The 15,224-nt window shown below is 48.4% G+C and overlaps 1 protein-coding gene across 3 annotated transcripts in view; it reads left to right on the forward strand.

The window, feature by feature from the left end:
• Positions 1 to 15,224, forward strand: part of Grik4 (glutamate ionotropic receptor kainate type subunit 4) — a 431,671-nt gene that overhangs the window by 394,336 nt on the left and 22,111 nt on the right. For all 3 annotated transcript variants that reach the window (XM_075966267.1, XM_075966270.1, XM_075966269.1), the window contains 3 exons: positions 8,790 to 8,899; positions 11,573 to 11,746; positions 14,265 to 14,430. In XM_075966267.1, coding sequence (XP_075822382.1) covers positions 8,790 to 8,899; positions 11,573 to 11,746; positions 14,265 to 14,430 — 450 coding nt within the window. The remainder of the gene's footprint in view (positions 1 to 8,789; positions 8,900 to 11,572; positions 11,747 to 14,264; positions 14,431 to 15,224) is intronic.

Raw genomic sequence — 15,224 nt, forward strand, 5'->3', positions numbered from 1 at the left:
CTCTCTAACCTCAGCTGCTGTCACTACCGTAGCTTAGCTTCTTCTCAGTGGGTGGGAAAGTGTCTCTTATTCTCTTACTGCCCCTAACCAAGGACTGCAATCAGCATCAGCATTCCCTAAGAAGTGATGCTGAAAATCGTGCACTCAAGCCTGGTTGCCTGCAGCTCATGCTGAAACCGATAGTTAATAGCTGCACACACACACACACACACACACACACACACACACACACACCCCTCGGTGTCTTCCTCTGTAGAAATGAGTTGTTGCGTAGATTAAATGAGAACCCATGTGCAACACTCTTAGCGCCCTGCCTGCCACATGTGCAAGGAAGTGGTCACTATTCTGTGTAGCAAATGCAGGGGAATGCCCCCTCAGTGCATACCAGCCCTCATTCTACAGCTGGAGAGTTGCTTGCTTGCTTGATTTACTAATTTAATCATATCCACTTCCTAGCATGGTTGACTGTTACAATAGTCTCCTCACCTCCTCATCTAGGTTCACACTTATCCTCGCCTCAACCACCGAACCAAACCATCACTGCTCTTCCAGATCCAGCACGAATGTCAGATGGTCTCCCCTACCCTCCTTCTTTCCTTCTCTCGGCTGCTGCCATCTATTATATACTTTCTTTCATGTTGCCTCCAGGTATTCTTTCCCGTCTCTTCTTTATCAGACCCCAGTACGGAGCACGTTAAAGGAAAGCTTCTGTGTTTGCCAGACTAGAATCTTAGGATATGACTGTTGATTTCTAAAATGTGATTGTTCTAAACACATAGTATTACTTGATAGTCATGAAAAGAAAAACAGGAGGGAAAGAGGGAAGAATGAAGGCCATATCCAGTGACCTTGTGGTCAGTGAGCACCATCTTCTCAGGAGGACAACACTGAGCCCCCGAAACCCCAATGTGTGCTAGGGAGATTCAGTATGCCAGACAAAAGAATGCATAACCTACTAGACTTATTTTTATTTCTGTTTTTTTCTAAATTCTAGTTGGCCTTAAGGATAGAAACCAAGTAAAGGCAGATATATTTCATTCAGCCCAGATACATCAACCACCCAGGCAGAGCTGTGCCTGCCATCTGAATTTATTGTTCTTTCCCCCAGTGTCCACACACCCTATGCACAACACAGCATCTGTATTAGTTACTTTTCCTCCTGCTGTGACCGAGTCCCTGGCAAAGCAACTAAGGATGGAGACAGGTGTCTTCTGGATTATGGTTTGGGAGTCCAGTCCATAACAGCAGGGAGGGCCTGCCGGCAGAAATGTGAGGCCACTCATCACATCACACCACAGGCAGGAAGCAGAGAGACGGACTGGTAGCCTTCCTTTTGTTTTGGCTTTCATGAAGTCTAAGACTCCAGCCCATGAGCTAGTGCTGCCCGCATTCAGGGTAGGGCTTTCCCCTCAGCAAAACTTCTCTAGAAAGGTCTTCACCAGCACCTGCAGAGGTGTGTTTCCTAGGGGGATTCCAAATCTAACCCAGTTGCTGATGGAGAGTCACAGTCACTGTCACCATTACCACATCCACCTAAGAAAGTGCCCAGGACCGGATGTGATGCTAAGCCACTAACGCATGGCTGGGCTGTTAGAATCTGAAGTGGCCCTGATGCTTCGAAGATGGTAGTCAAGCGATAGGATCTGGATGGAGTTAAAGGCTTGTGAGTCCCCTGGCAAATTAGCTCATTTCTTTTTAATGAGAAGTTCAATGTTTAGTCTAGCAGTCTATCTCCAAGGGGATTGTGTTTTCAAGAGTTTTAAGGTATTCCTGTGCACTGTGAGTTCCCAACTATGTGTGAATAGAGGAGAGAAAAGCCTGGGGAAGAAAACCATATTTGACAGAGTATATCTTGTGGTTCTCTCTCTGTTTCCTCCTGCTGCACCGATTTGCCTCATGATGCTTTTGCTTAGACTAATATTAAAGTAAGTGTGTATTCCTTGAGCACTCCCTATCTGGTGTAGCTAGGTATTATTGGAATGTGCCAGAACCCAACCTGGGATTCAACATTTGGCCCATTTAACCCCCAAATGGGTAAATCTCATTTAAGTAATTTCATGTTGGCTTCTTCGGGGAGCTTGGATTGATGTCGAAGATGTAGCATGTTGACACACAGCTCTTGGTTTATGAGACACTTCTGCACAGGCTCTGGTGGAGCGCAGTAGTGCCAGGGAATAGGTGGGGCGATGCTTACTGCATGGAGCAGGAGGTGAAAGCCTGGAAATCTGGATGTGAGTGCTGCAGCAGGCACTGAAGCCAGGTTTCCCGTCTCCAGGTTCCAGATACTTCCAATTACTTGTCTCACGCTATAGTATGGATATTGCTCCCACTGTCAAGGAAATGCATTAATTAGAGGATTGTTTTAAGTCTTTTCCTATCTGTGAATTCCACAGTGACACAGAAGGTCTCCAGCCAGCCCTAGTGCCTGAGATGCCCTAGAACATGTGACCATTCCCTCTCTCCTGCTGGCTCCCGCCTTACATGAACAAATAGGAAAGTTCCATGGTCTGTTCTTTTTCCTTCTTTTGCTCTCAGCTAGAGTATTTTCTTTTAAGAAAACATATATATATATATATATATATATATATATATATATATATATATAGAGAGAGAGAGAGAGAGAGAGAGAGAGAGGTAATCAGATGGTGATTTGAATGGGAATGCTTTTATGTTTAAATGCATGGGTCCTCAGATAGTAGAACTGTTTGGGAAGCATTAGTGGCTGTGGCCTTGTTGGAGGAGATGTGTCACTAGAGGTGAACCTTTAGGTTTCAAAAGCCCACACAGGTATAGCCTCTCTCTCTCTCTCTCTCTCTCTCTCTCTCTCTCTCTCTCTCTCTCTCTCTCCTGCTTATGGATCAGGATCTAAAGCTCCTAGCTATTGTTCCAGCACCATGGCTTACCAAATGCCACCATGCTCCTCACCAACATGAACTTTGAAGCTGTATTCAAGTCCCCAGCTAAATGCTTTGTGTGTGTGTGTGTGTGTGTGTGTGTGTGTGTGTGTGTGTGTGTGTGTTCGAGACAGGGTTTCTCTGTAGCTTTGGTGCCTGTCCTGGAACTAGCTCTTGTAGCCCAGGCTGGCCTCGAACTCACAGAGATCCACCTGCCTCTGCCTCCCGAGTGCTGGGATTTTTAAAATGAGAGTTCCCTTGGTTGTGGTGTCTCTTCACAGCAATAGAACAGTAACTATGACAGACAGTGATTCAAAAGCGAGAGAGAAATGAATGCCAACAACAGGCTAATGCCTGGCATTTGCTGGGTATGTTACCTATTTTTTTAGGATGGTCCATTTCATCTCAGAAAGGCTGTCCAGGAACATAGAAGAGAGTGCTAAGCCAGTTAGTGAGTCAGTTGTAGCTTAATATTCTGTTCTCCAGAGGTCAAAAATGAATCATGTCCAAGTCTTTATAGCTAAGTAACTTGAGAGCATGGCCCATCAATAGAAACACGGAGCCCTGGAGAGATAGCCTTCTAGGCACTGGATAGATATCGAGTGCCGCTCCCTCCAGCAGCCCAGGTGGCATATCAGCACTGTTTACTAATGGTTGCACTCATCCTTCATGTGGATCACAGTGCTTTGCTTTTATGGAAGAAAAAAAAAGACACCTAGAGATGGTGAGTGGCTTGCCTAGGACTGACCACTCAGTGAGTCAAGGTTAATGCTAGGATGGGAACGTGGGTGTCCACAAGGCAGTGAAGTCTCCAAACAACAACGTAAGAATAGATATGCTAGTGTGTGGGATGCATCAACAACCAACATTCAAGGTGTTTTGTGTGGAATGGAGGTGCTGTTTGCTTGCTGACTTTTTCCTCCTGGGCTCACTAGCTAAACTAAACTAGCAAGACACAGATCAAAGATGTGAGCTTTTGCAATCATGTAACTTCCTCTGCCTCTCCCAGGCCGAGTAATTTTCCCCCTTCTCAACCCTAGAGGATGTTTTACTGATCACTGACCATTCCTGGCAGTTGGCTGTCTAACAAGAAACGGCTCTGTAAGCTGGCATTTAGTTCCGTAGACACTCAAAAGTACAGAGACGTGACAACCCTTTGTCGGTGACATGTTGGAAGGACGGGACACGGGGAAGGAGGAGAGTTGTTGTCACTGGTGTGAAGTGCATGGAAATGGTGGCGGTCACACTGCCCTTCCACAGATCCAAGAGCAGCTGCTGCACGTGTCGGCTTCATTCTTCAGGACACTCCTTTGGGAAACAGAGTTCTCAGGATTTCCCAGGCATAATGCCACATGGCTGGAATCCCAGCACTCAAGAGGCAGAAACCAGAGGGTCTTAAGTTTGAAGTCAGCCTAAGCAACACAGTGAGTTCAAGTCCAGCTTAGGCTGCTTGTCTCAGTTAGCAACTACAACAACAAACAGAACCCCTGGTTCCTAAGATGCCTCCTTTCAGGATGAATGCCGAGGGTTGCCCTAGCTGCTTCCCTGGAGAGCCCTTCTGATTCTTGTGCTATAATCCTAAGGAACTTGAAGAATTAGGAAAAGTAGCTGAGGTTCTTCTCTCTCAAATATCTTCATCCTGTGTCATCATGGACCAGAAAGTAGTATTTCTACTCTACTAGGGGAAGGGAAAGGTATCAGTGTAAAAGGAGCTCCCCTCTTCCTTTCATTCCTTTCTGCCATTAGATAGAGAGAAGTGTTATGTGGACACACACACACACACACACACACACACACACACTCCTTACCATATCTTCAGCCCTCAAGACAACCCCACAAAGACAAATTTATTATTACCTCCAAGTTCTAAGGAGTAAGCAGAAACCCAGAGGTTAAGCAGCTTGCCCAGCATTGTTGAGCATGTAACTAGCTAGAACACCAGTGTAAACCCTGGCGCTCTGGCTCCAGAGTCGGCACTTTCGTTTACCTCCCATCCTGCATTACCAGGCTCTGGTGTCCCCTGCATTTGGCTCCAGACTTTGAGAAGGAGATTGGTTTCTTTCTATAGTATCATTTCCCAACACATAGAACTCTTAGTAAATTAACAGATGTTGAAAAATAAATGGCTCAGTGGTTAAGAGCACTCCCTGCTCTTCCAAAAATCCTGAGTTCAATTCCCAGCCACCACATGGTGGCTCACAACCACCTGTAATGAGATCTGGTGCCCTCTTGAGGAAGAGACCTGGTCAGTCATCCTCATCAACTTAGACCATGAAACTCAATATGGACAAGCTCAATAGAACCACCATATACAGGCGACCCATGTATGCTTCAATATTGCCAGGGCATACATTTCAAAATTCAGAAAATTGACCTATTTCACATGGGAAGATCCATTGCCGTGATGCAATTCAAACAACCTCCACAAACCAGGACCGTGGGATAGTCGGTGATCAATCTTTTAGGGCTTTCTCATCACCAAAGAGCAACAAGCAGGCAAAATTAGTTTGAAGCATGGGCCAAAAGCCAAGGCATCTACTTCTCATCTTCAGTTCCATCAGTAGGACTTGACCTGTCCTTGACCTCTGAGACATAGATCTATGTCTATATATAGAGAGATAGATACATAAAGCACCACTTACCTACATTCAGAATGGATGCATTCACCAAAAGAAACCAGCCTCACTTGCAGTCAGCAGTTATATTGATTGTATAAATCAATACAAATGCCTATAAAACAACAGTCACAATAAATGATGATGGTAATAGATAAATAACATTTATGAGTATTTTAAATGGGTAGTAGGAGCGAGTAAATCGGGATTCTCTTGGCATTGGGTAGAAAGCCTTCAGATTAATTGGGGAGTTTATTGGAGCAAGTTGCAAAAATTAAAGTGTCGAGCAAGACTTGGTACAGCTGCCTGAGAATGGAGCGCTACGGCATGCCCATGGCACAGCTCGATGGGTGAGTATCGGGGAAATTGAAGCCATCACCAGTGATTTAGCTTCCCTGGTTCTCAGCTCTTCCATCTGTCAGCGTGGAAAATGGGGTACTGAAATCAAGAGAACACAGCGAGGTGTCGAGTGTTTCCGGAAGAAGAGTTGTCACCGTCACACGTCCTTTGGGTTTAGGAAAAGCCTATGGTGTGTGGCCACAATTTGTTCCAAGTCCCAGTAGCTAGGGTGTTCCTTGGGAAGGAAGCAATCTCACACATGCGCACAGGGGAAGCAGTTGGCATTTGGAATCTTGCAAGAAACATCCTTCTTTTGCCGCCATTTCAGCAGTGTGGCTCCATCTAAACCCAGACCCAGATCTCAAATGACGGCCCAGGCCTTGCTATTCTGGTTGGTGTCAGTCAATCACTTGGTGGAATCAGATATTGCCTTGCCAGCATGACTGAGAGCTTTCTGGTGAGGCCATGTTTACGTCTTGTTTCTTGTTTGTGTGATATCCTACACCTTAGAACCCAAGTCTCTGGCAGTGTTTCTCATGGCCCTGCATCATTTCTTATCGCCCCTAACCAAGTATGGCAGCTCTAAATAGTGCTGCCGCCTTCCTCGGGATGGCTCCTTGTGATAGACTCAGGTATAGATTTCTAACACGGAGCATCTGACGGGGTTTCAGAAAGCAACAATAAAAGATTTTTCCCCCCTCATCTGGCTGTCTCTCTGTTGAAAGACACAGAGCGACACCGTCCTGACATGTCCCATAGAATTCACACACGTTTATCCAGAGGCAGTCTGGAATCAAGAGGGACCCAAGTGTGGATCGAGCTAGTGATTGCTGCAGTAGAATCATAGGCAGGCTGGTCCCCTTTGAGTCCTTCATCATCTGTGTGACGTCTTCACGCTCCGTGTCTTTCTGTGTCTGCCACTGGCTGCTCGGGCGGGGAATGAGACAGTCAGTGGAATGAGCAAGCAGGGACCCAGACTCCGCTGCCCTGGAATCCTTGTTTCTTGTAAGAGGATTTATGTCATGATGGGACCAAACACTCTCACATGCTCTGCTCTTTATCCTGTCTTCCTCCTGTTGCTCCCTTCCCTCAGTCACTGGCTCATTTCCCCAGTCAGCCTGATCAAGTGTGTATATCAGCATTTGTGTGCCGGTAGGTGGTGAGCCATTGCCGTCCCCTCAGTATCCCCTCTGAGACGTAGTTCCCCAGGAGAAAGGGAAATTCTTCCCTGGGGAATTGAGGCTCTCCCTCCTGGTTCTCTGGAAGGGAATGGGAAGTCACCCAGAAAAGCTGGCATCATCAGGGAATAGGGATAGGCAGGCCCCATGGAATCACTCACAACCGCCTTTCTCGCTGCCACACAGAAGGCTGTGGGGACAGACACTCTTACTGGGAGCTGCTCAGGTCCTGTGACTAGTGCCCCCTGAGACTGGCTGAGTCAGGATTGGCATAGGTGGTTTTCATTTGTTTCCCTGGGACCCCCAAGTAAATATGACACACCTGGATGCTGGATGCAGCTAGTCGCTGGCATTCTGACTGATACGCCCTTAAGTGTGAAGCCAGGACTTTTCATGGAACGGCTGAAGGTAATGCTGACTTCTAGTTCCATCCACAGACTTCCTTGATTGCTGAGATCATAAAATCACGGCATCTCTATTGTGAATGGCCTTTAGACAGTGGCTTTGTAGTCAATAGAAGAAGCAAAGCCGACCTGGGAACGGGGTTGGAGAGAGCGCACGTCATCTGCAGCCGCAGCCACTGCTCAGCTCCCCAGCTGTCAGATCATCTAGAGCAGCGGTTCTCGGCCTTCCTAACGCTGCGACCCTTTAATACAGTTCCCTTGTGGCAGTGACCCCAGTGTAAAATTATTTTCATTGCTACTTCATAACTGTAATTTTGCTGCTGTCATGAATTATAATGTAAATATCTGTGTTTTCTGGTGGTCTCAGGTGACCCCTGTGAAAGAGGGTCAGTACACAGAAGGGTCGTGACCCCACAGGTTGAGAACCACTGATCTAGGGTGTTCATTTCCTTTAGAAAGCTAGGAAGGTAGATGTGTATGTGAAATCTGTTCTCCCTTTGATACTGACAGCCAGTGGAGAAAGAGAGCCTATCGGGCCATGAAGCGAGCCTGTGGCTTCGTGTGGTTCATGGGCTTTTGCAGAGTGGGTTTGATCTGGTCCAGCTCCAACTGAGGGGCTGGAAGAGTCAGGGACTTGCCCAGGGCACAGAGCTGAAAATGCATCAGACACCGTGACACTGTCTTTCACGTTCTGTTCTGCTTTCCTGTGAGACGTGGTGGGAACTTGGCATCTAGTTCCCTTCCTGGCTCCAATCTCTGGAGTAGTATACGTGATATAAGGGACGACGGGAAGGCAACATTGAGTGAGAGGACGCGTCTCCAAGTCTTCCATTTACCGCCGTGTGACTTCGGGTGCATCTCCTGGGCTTTGAGTTCTTCACTCGTTAAATGAACCCGCAGGACTGTGTCAAAATTTGCACTCGAGTTCCCACTGCCCATGAGAACACTGTGCAGAGCAGAAAGCCAAGGGACCCTGCTGCATTAACAGTCTCGGGAGAAAAGATACAGACGTTAAAGTGATGTGCTGAGGCCAGGCCCTGGCACAGCAACAGCCCCTCAGCTCATCCATACCACCTCAAGAATACAAGGCAGTGGGGCACAGACGTTAAGGGATGTTAGGTTTGTTCAGTACGAAGTCCCCCTCATCCCAGGAAGAGACACGCCCACATCACTCTTTAGTTTCATCTGTGGGATCCGGTGGATAGTCCCTGCTCCACCTTCATTCCTGGTGTCCTTTAGAATCACCCGGAGTCGGAAGAAACAAGAGTGTCGGGCCAGACCAGTGCTCATGTCCTGCCCTGGCCAGTGCCATTTTGACTGACTGTGTATAGTGAATCTTGCTTCCGTTTCCATTTCCAGGGACGCAGACCGGGCTATTTCTCCTTTCTGGACCCCTTCTCTCCAGGAGTCTGGCTCTTCATGCTTCTGGCTTACTTGGCTGTCAGCTGTGTCCTCTTCCTAGTGGCTCGGTACTCTTCCCTTCCCTTCCCTGTCCTCACACCGCCACCTCGTGTCCACTCTGGGAACTGCATGGGGCGGGGGTGGAGGAGGAGAGGATGATTTAGAAGACTTTGTTGCCAAACAGAGCCCAGAGAGGGACTGGGGGCCTGAAATGCTCTCTGCCCAGCTGTCAACCTCACACTACCCGTCCATCTGTCCATGTGTTCGTCCCCTACCATGCACAGTGCAGACAGGTTTGCTCGTCTGGATTTGCGTCTGTATTCTGGCCTCCTGCATCCTCCTCGCCAACCCCCCAATTTGGGTAGGAGCCTTGGGAAAGAGAGGAGAGCGAGGGGGTGACAGGAAGATGACTCTCATTAAGCGCAGTGCATTTGGCTACCCTGGCATCTATCCTTGCCAGGATCTGCCATAAAGTGCTGAAAGACAAGAAATGGAGCGGGCAAATCCAGACAGAGTGAGCGAGGAAAGGGGGGACCAGAGGCCGCAGTGACACAGGCCAGGGAGAATGTTGCCTCTGTAGAGGCTGGCTCTGCTTCTGAAAACACAGCTGTCTCTTTGAACAAGAACCACAGAGGGTAGCAGGCATCCAGAGGGAGCATTTGTGTGCAGTATTGGGTTGGGAGAGATGGTCAGGATCGGGGCTAGGGAGAATTCGCTTTCCCCTGTCCCCAGAGGCCAGGCACTGTTTCTAGCCATATGGAAGAACTCCAGGGTATTCCTAGGCTGTAAATTCCCAAAAATATACACAGAGGGGGCTGTTTTCCCCTGAACTAAGGTAGCTTGGGCTTCAGGACAGTCCGCCTTTCACCCACTAAAGTCCCTACCACCTGCTCAACCCTCCGTTCACCATAGACTCTTGTGCAGGGATGGAGAACAGCTCAGACTAGAAACCTGAGGGAGACCTTGTTGCGAGCAACTTCTTTTTGTCTCCTTTGGCCCGTACTCTGTTTCTATGAGGCGGACTCCCTGAGGTTGTGTTCCTTTTATGCATTGGGGAACCCATGCTCTTTTTACTTAGGAGAGGTAACGAAAGTGTGCTGAGGCTCATGGGTCCCCAGTGTGCCTCTTCTCATCGTGATCAAAGACAAAACCAAGAAACTCACCCAGAACCCACAAGATCCATCCCAACAGTAGCAAATGGCCTTCGCAAGCACCTAGTAGTCTTCAAAGACACCGAGTTTGCTCCTTGTCTGCCACCCACCCCGCTTGGCCCCATAGGCATTGCCACTGTCAAGTATCTGTTGTCAGCGACAGCTGGCGAGGCGCGGGAGCTCGCATTCTGTCTGACACTTCCGCTCTCCACTTCGCAGTGCTGTCTGCTGCGGTGTTTAGGAAGCTGCTGCGAGATCCAGGCTCCGCTGCTCTGAGCTTCTCTTTGGCCCCCTGTGGCTGAGCCTATGTGTGTGTGTGGACAGTTGGTTCTCATAGAGTCTGCACAACTTCCAAGTCGCCTCAAAGGCTCTGAAAAGGGTCCTAGGGCTTTGTTGATGTATAAACACACAAGCCTGACTCACCTAAAGCTGCACCCTCCTCTATGGTCACCACACCCATCCACTGTCCCAAATCTGGCATTAGCAAAAACAATAACACAAGCAAATGTGTTAGTCTATCATGGTAAGAGGCTGAGGCAGAAAGACTGCCATGCATTTGAGGCTAACCTGAGCTAGATAAATGAGTTCTAGGCCAGCCTGGGCTAGAGTGAGAACCTATCTCAAAGAATGAAAATAGAAAAGGTATTACAGGGCTAATCATAAGACTGCATATTTGTGTGCTGTACAAACCTGGGCTATTGTGCTCTAAGACAGTGGTTTGCAAATGGATTCCTGGGAGCTGTCAGACACATGGGAGCATTGAGAGCTCTGAAGCCCCAAGGCCTGTTCATTCAGACTGGTTGGACTTTTTTTCTCTCATATGCTGTCTTCTGGGTGAGATTTTGGACAGAAAAAGAACGAAACTCCAGGCAGCCATTCCCAAGCCAGCTCATGATCAAAGCTACCTCGCAGCAGGAGGAGCTAATATTTGAATCTTTTGGTCCTTTTACCTCTGCATCTCTAAGCTTGGGAGCTAGAAGCAGGGATGAGATGCAAGAGTCCATGGCTGTCACTATGGATGCTGAGCTGGTGCCATCCACATCACTCAGGACCTTACAGGGTCTAAGCCCTCGTACAATTCACAGGCTTATTGGACAGGTCCCTTTTTAACAAGCTTTCCTGGCATTTCTCATGTAGCCTAGGGTCTGAGAACTATAGAGCTAGGGTAAGGAGTTTTTAAATCATGGCCCTATGGGACCTTGGAATCTTTCCCTGGTCTCCTCAGGGATTCATCAGGGAAGAGTGAGAACCCTTCCAGGGTGCCCACCCCTGATGCTCCCAACTTGCCATCTGTCAAAGGCACCACTTTTAGTCATTTTGAATACTGGAGTTGAGCGTCTGAGGTTACTTAGGGAAGAAAAGTATTTATTTAAATGATTAAGTAAAATGAGTTGGAGAAGCACCATCCTTGTCCAGTCTCACTCCCTCAACCCTCGCCCCATGGGAGAAAGAAATGCAGGAATCCAGGAAAAAAGCAAAGGGAAGTCGCTGACCCCATCACACTGGTACAGCCAGGATTATGAGCTGGGCCCCTCTCCATCACCCCGTGTCTACCCTCCTCACCTCTGGAATGTGGTTTCTCTCCTGCAGGTTAACTCCCTACGAGTGGTACAGTCCGCATCCTTGTGCGCAGGGCCGGTGTAACCTTTTGGTCAACCAGTACTCCTTAGGCAACAGCCTCTGGTTTCCAGTCGGAGGCTTCATGCAGCAAGGCTCTACCATCGCCCCTCGCGCCTTGTCCACCCGCTGCGTCAGTGGCGTCTGGTAAGGCATGGCGGCAGACCCAGGGCTAGGGGATGGGACCAAATAGAGACTGGAGATGGGTTCCAAACAGACCAGCCCTTTCTGATGGCAAGGAGAGCAACCAGGAAAATCTGCCTTGCCGGACAGGCCCTAGCAAGGAGCCAGGTGGTGGGCAATGTGGTGTGGGAGGTGGGGTAAGAGGGCATGAAGACCCAGTATATTTACTCTCTCCTAGCACCTAGCCCTGCCTCAGGGGTCTCTGGGGTCTGCGTATAGAGAGGATCCAAGACTAAAATGGAAACAGCTTTGTCGGTACACAGGGGAAAAAAAAAAACAACCCAACCTCTTGACCTGAAAAATGACTGAGATTGAGTAGCTGGGCCAAGAGGAAGCATATGCAGATTTATGCAAATAGGACCCTGCAGTAAAGTTCCTGAAGGAGAAGGCCCCTTCTTGATTCTCTCCGACTCTTTTCTCCTGCTCATGGCTCTGCACGGGTGGCCTGTCTGTCTCAAGAGATACGGGAATGGGCAAACTTTTAGACTCTCAGAAGGGCAAATGATTCAACATGAGGAGAGCTCTTTGAAAACTTGCAGCATCTGTGTCTAACCAGTCCATTTGTATTAGATTCTTGTGGGGAATGAAGAAAGCTTGCAGCCTAAAGAGATAAGTTGGCAAGACACAAGTATTGGGTCCTCTCTTAGCAAGCTCTAATAGGTTTGACCTCTGCAGCTTCTGGAATCTCCTGCTTTTGCTTTCTCCTTGGCCTCTTTAAGGAAATGGAGATGTGGTATTTCCATCGCTGATTATCACTGCCTAGGTCACACAGTTGGTCTAGACACAGGTACCAGAGTTGCTTCTCGAGCTGTTACAGTGACACCCCTTTCTATCTAGAGTTTTCATTGTCCCTAATTAATACAAAATATGGCTAATTTAAACCACTTGGGCAAGATGCTTGCCTGTTCCCAGGCATTGCATAGAAGTCACTGAGTAGATCTATGTGCAGAATTGGACTTTGTTTCCTCAAGGGGAGGAGATTGTCTCAGTACAGGCACTCACAGAACTCCCTTGAAATCTCAGGAACCTAGGCAAAAACCCTGGAAGGCGAATACCCCAGGGTGTTAATTTCATTTCTGTGATTTTTTTTCCTTCCAAAGGATGTTCTTTGCCACTGGTGTATCTGGGCCCTTGTTCTCTGCGATTGGCTCCCCTAGAGCACCCAAGAAAAGCCTTCCTCCAGAGAGTTTTAGAAGCCCACATCCTACAGGGTGTTGCTCTAAATAGTAAGCCCCAGATGACTGAGTCACCGTGTCCCGTAGCATGCTAGGAAAGGAACTCCGTGATTGAGAGGGACCGCTGTGAAAGACCCTCACTAGCCCATTGTCCACAATTATCAGCATGTCTCTCTGCCTCTTAAGTTCTTCGATATCAAAATCAAGGTTTAGTTAGTCCCCCAGGAGAGTGGGATACCAGAAGATATGACCACCATGATCTGGTTTGGCCTCCCAGCCTGAGCAAGCAACAGGACATGTCCCATTGCTCAGAAGAGTGCCGGCTTTACAACTAATTGCTAATGCCCTTCGATACAAGGGCTCAGCCCCAAGAACTCCTTGACATAGGTCAGCCTGCACTGGATCATTTGAGCTGACTGACTCTTTGCCCTTATGAGAATGGCCCTAAATAGCCACATACTGGCCAGGAAAGAGCAGGCACCAGAGTGTGGCTATGAGCCTGAGAGAAACTCCAGACAGCTCTGGGGCCATGTCTACATTCAGGGTACATTAACCCTGCTTCTCATCAGGCTGCTGCCGAACTCGGGCTTGCGTCTAGTGATGGTCGCAGGAAACAGCCTCCAACTGTGGAAAGAGCTGAAGGAGGGTGCCGAGAGCGTGTCCTGGACCGCGAGGAAACCTGTCACTTAGGGGTCACCTCTTGAGAAAGCAACAGGGAGGTGACCAGATGATTTTTATCCCCTAACCAGCTGCAGGCCTCTCTACATCTCTCTAAGGCTCATATTCGTCTAGTTCTTTCTAGACTGCTGATCACAAATGACATAGTACCTCATTTGCTGTCACCAGTCCCCAGACAGAGCAGGTGTCGTTATCCATTTATTAGCTCTCTTTGCTTTCCTGCAGCAGTTGAAGAGTGGGTTTGTCTCCTTGGGTTGTAGGGATTAGTGGAGGCAGTGGATGTCACTCATGTTAGGTACTGTGCACACAGCACTGTGCACAAAGCCCACACCTCATTCACCAGTTCATCTCCTGTAGTCCCCAGACCCTGGTGTGTGTGGACTATGCATCTTTTGAAACAATGTGGGGGGAACCCCACAACCAATTCATCTACCAGGCAACGCCCACAAACTCGGTTCATGTCTCTTGACATCATACGTCCTGCCTCACTTCCCTCCCTACACAGAGCTGAGATCTCTTTCAAAGAAAGACACTTGCATTCTCCCGGGTCATAGCCTGATGGGGCTCGGGGGTACAAGCCTCCCGGGAGTGCCCTGGCTGTGATGCCTTCCTGGTCTCTTCCTGCATAGGTGGGCGTTCACCCTCATCATCATCTCCTCGTACACGGCCAACCTGGCCGCCTTCCTGACTGTGCAGCGTATGGAAGTGCCCATCGAGTCAGTGGACGACCTGGCTGACCAGACCACCATTGAGTATGGCACGATTCATGGAGGCTCCAGCATGACTTTCTTCCAAGTAAACACCGGGTGGCGGCTCATCCTCGTGGAGGGTGGGGGTGGGGGAGGGCAGAAGGCAGTGGAGAAACTTCTGCGCTCAAGATCGAAATGTCTCTGTTCACTTCATCCTCTCTTTTGGATCTGAGAGGTCTTCGTGGGGCTTGGTTTTCTCCTGTTCCATCAAATTTCCCCAGAATGATCCATCAAATTTCCCCAGAATGAAGTCCCAGGGGGACTGAATATGACTATCAACCTAACCCAAATGGTCGTGCTGAGCAGCTGTTAGTGCTTGAGATGATTTTAGAACTAATGTGATGGAACCTTCTAAATTTATAATAGTTTCATGTTTGTTTTATGTGCATTTTAGGCTGTGAATCAAACGTGTAGCCTTATTTACATTACTGCATAGGATGGCGCTATTACGCCCATTAAAATTTTAAAAAGTGACTTGGGTTTTATAGTTAGTACTCAGACAAAGCAGGATTAAAATAATACGGGACCTGGGTGGCTCCCTGGGTAAAATGCTGGCTCTGCCAAGCATCAAAACCTGGGTTTAGGTCCCTGTGGCCCATGTAAAAAGCTGGGTGTGGTTGTGCACACCTGTAACCCAGTGCTGAGGCTGGGGTAGAGGCAGAGACAAACAGTAGCCAGAGCTTACAAGCCAGGAGCAAAGCCCATCAGGGAGCCCCAGGCCTATCAAAGAGATTCCTGCGTTTAAAGGTGGAAGACACCTCAAAACCACCTATACACTCACATGTATACACAGGCACATGTTAGCACTAATGAAAATAATGTGCACATGACCGACCCCTA

The sequence above is a fragment of the Microtus pennsylvanicus genome, chromosome 3 (assembly GCF_037038515.1).
Source record: "Microtus pennsylvanicus isolate mMicPen1 chromosome 3, mMicPen1.hap1, whole genome shotgun sequence".
NCBI lineage: Eukaryota > Metazoa > Chordata > Mammalia > Rodentia > Cricetidae > Microtus > Microtus pennsylvanicus.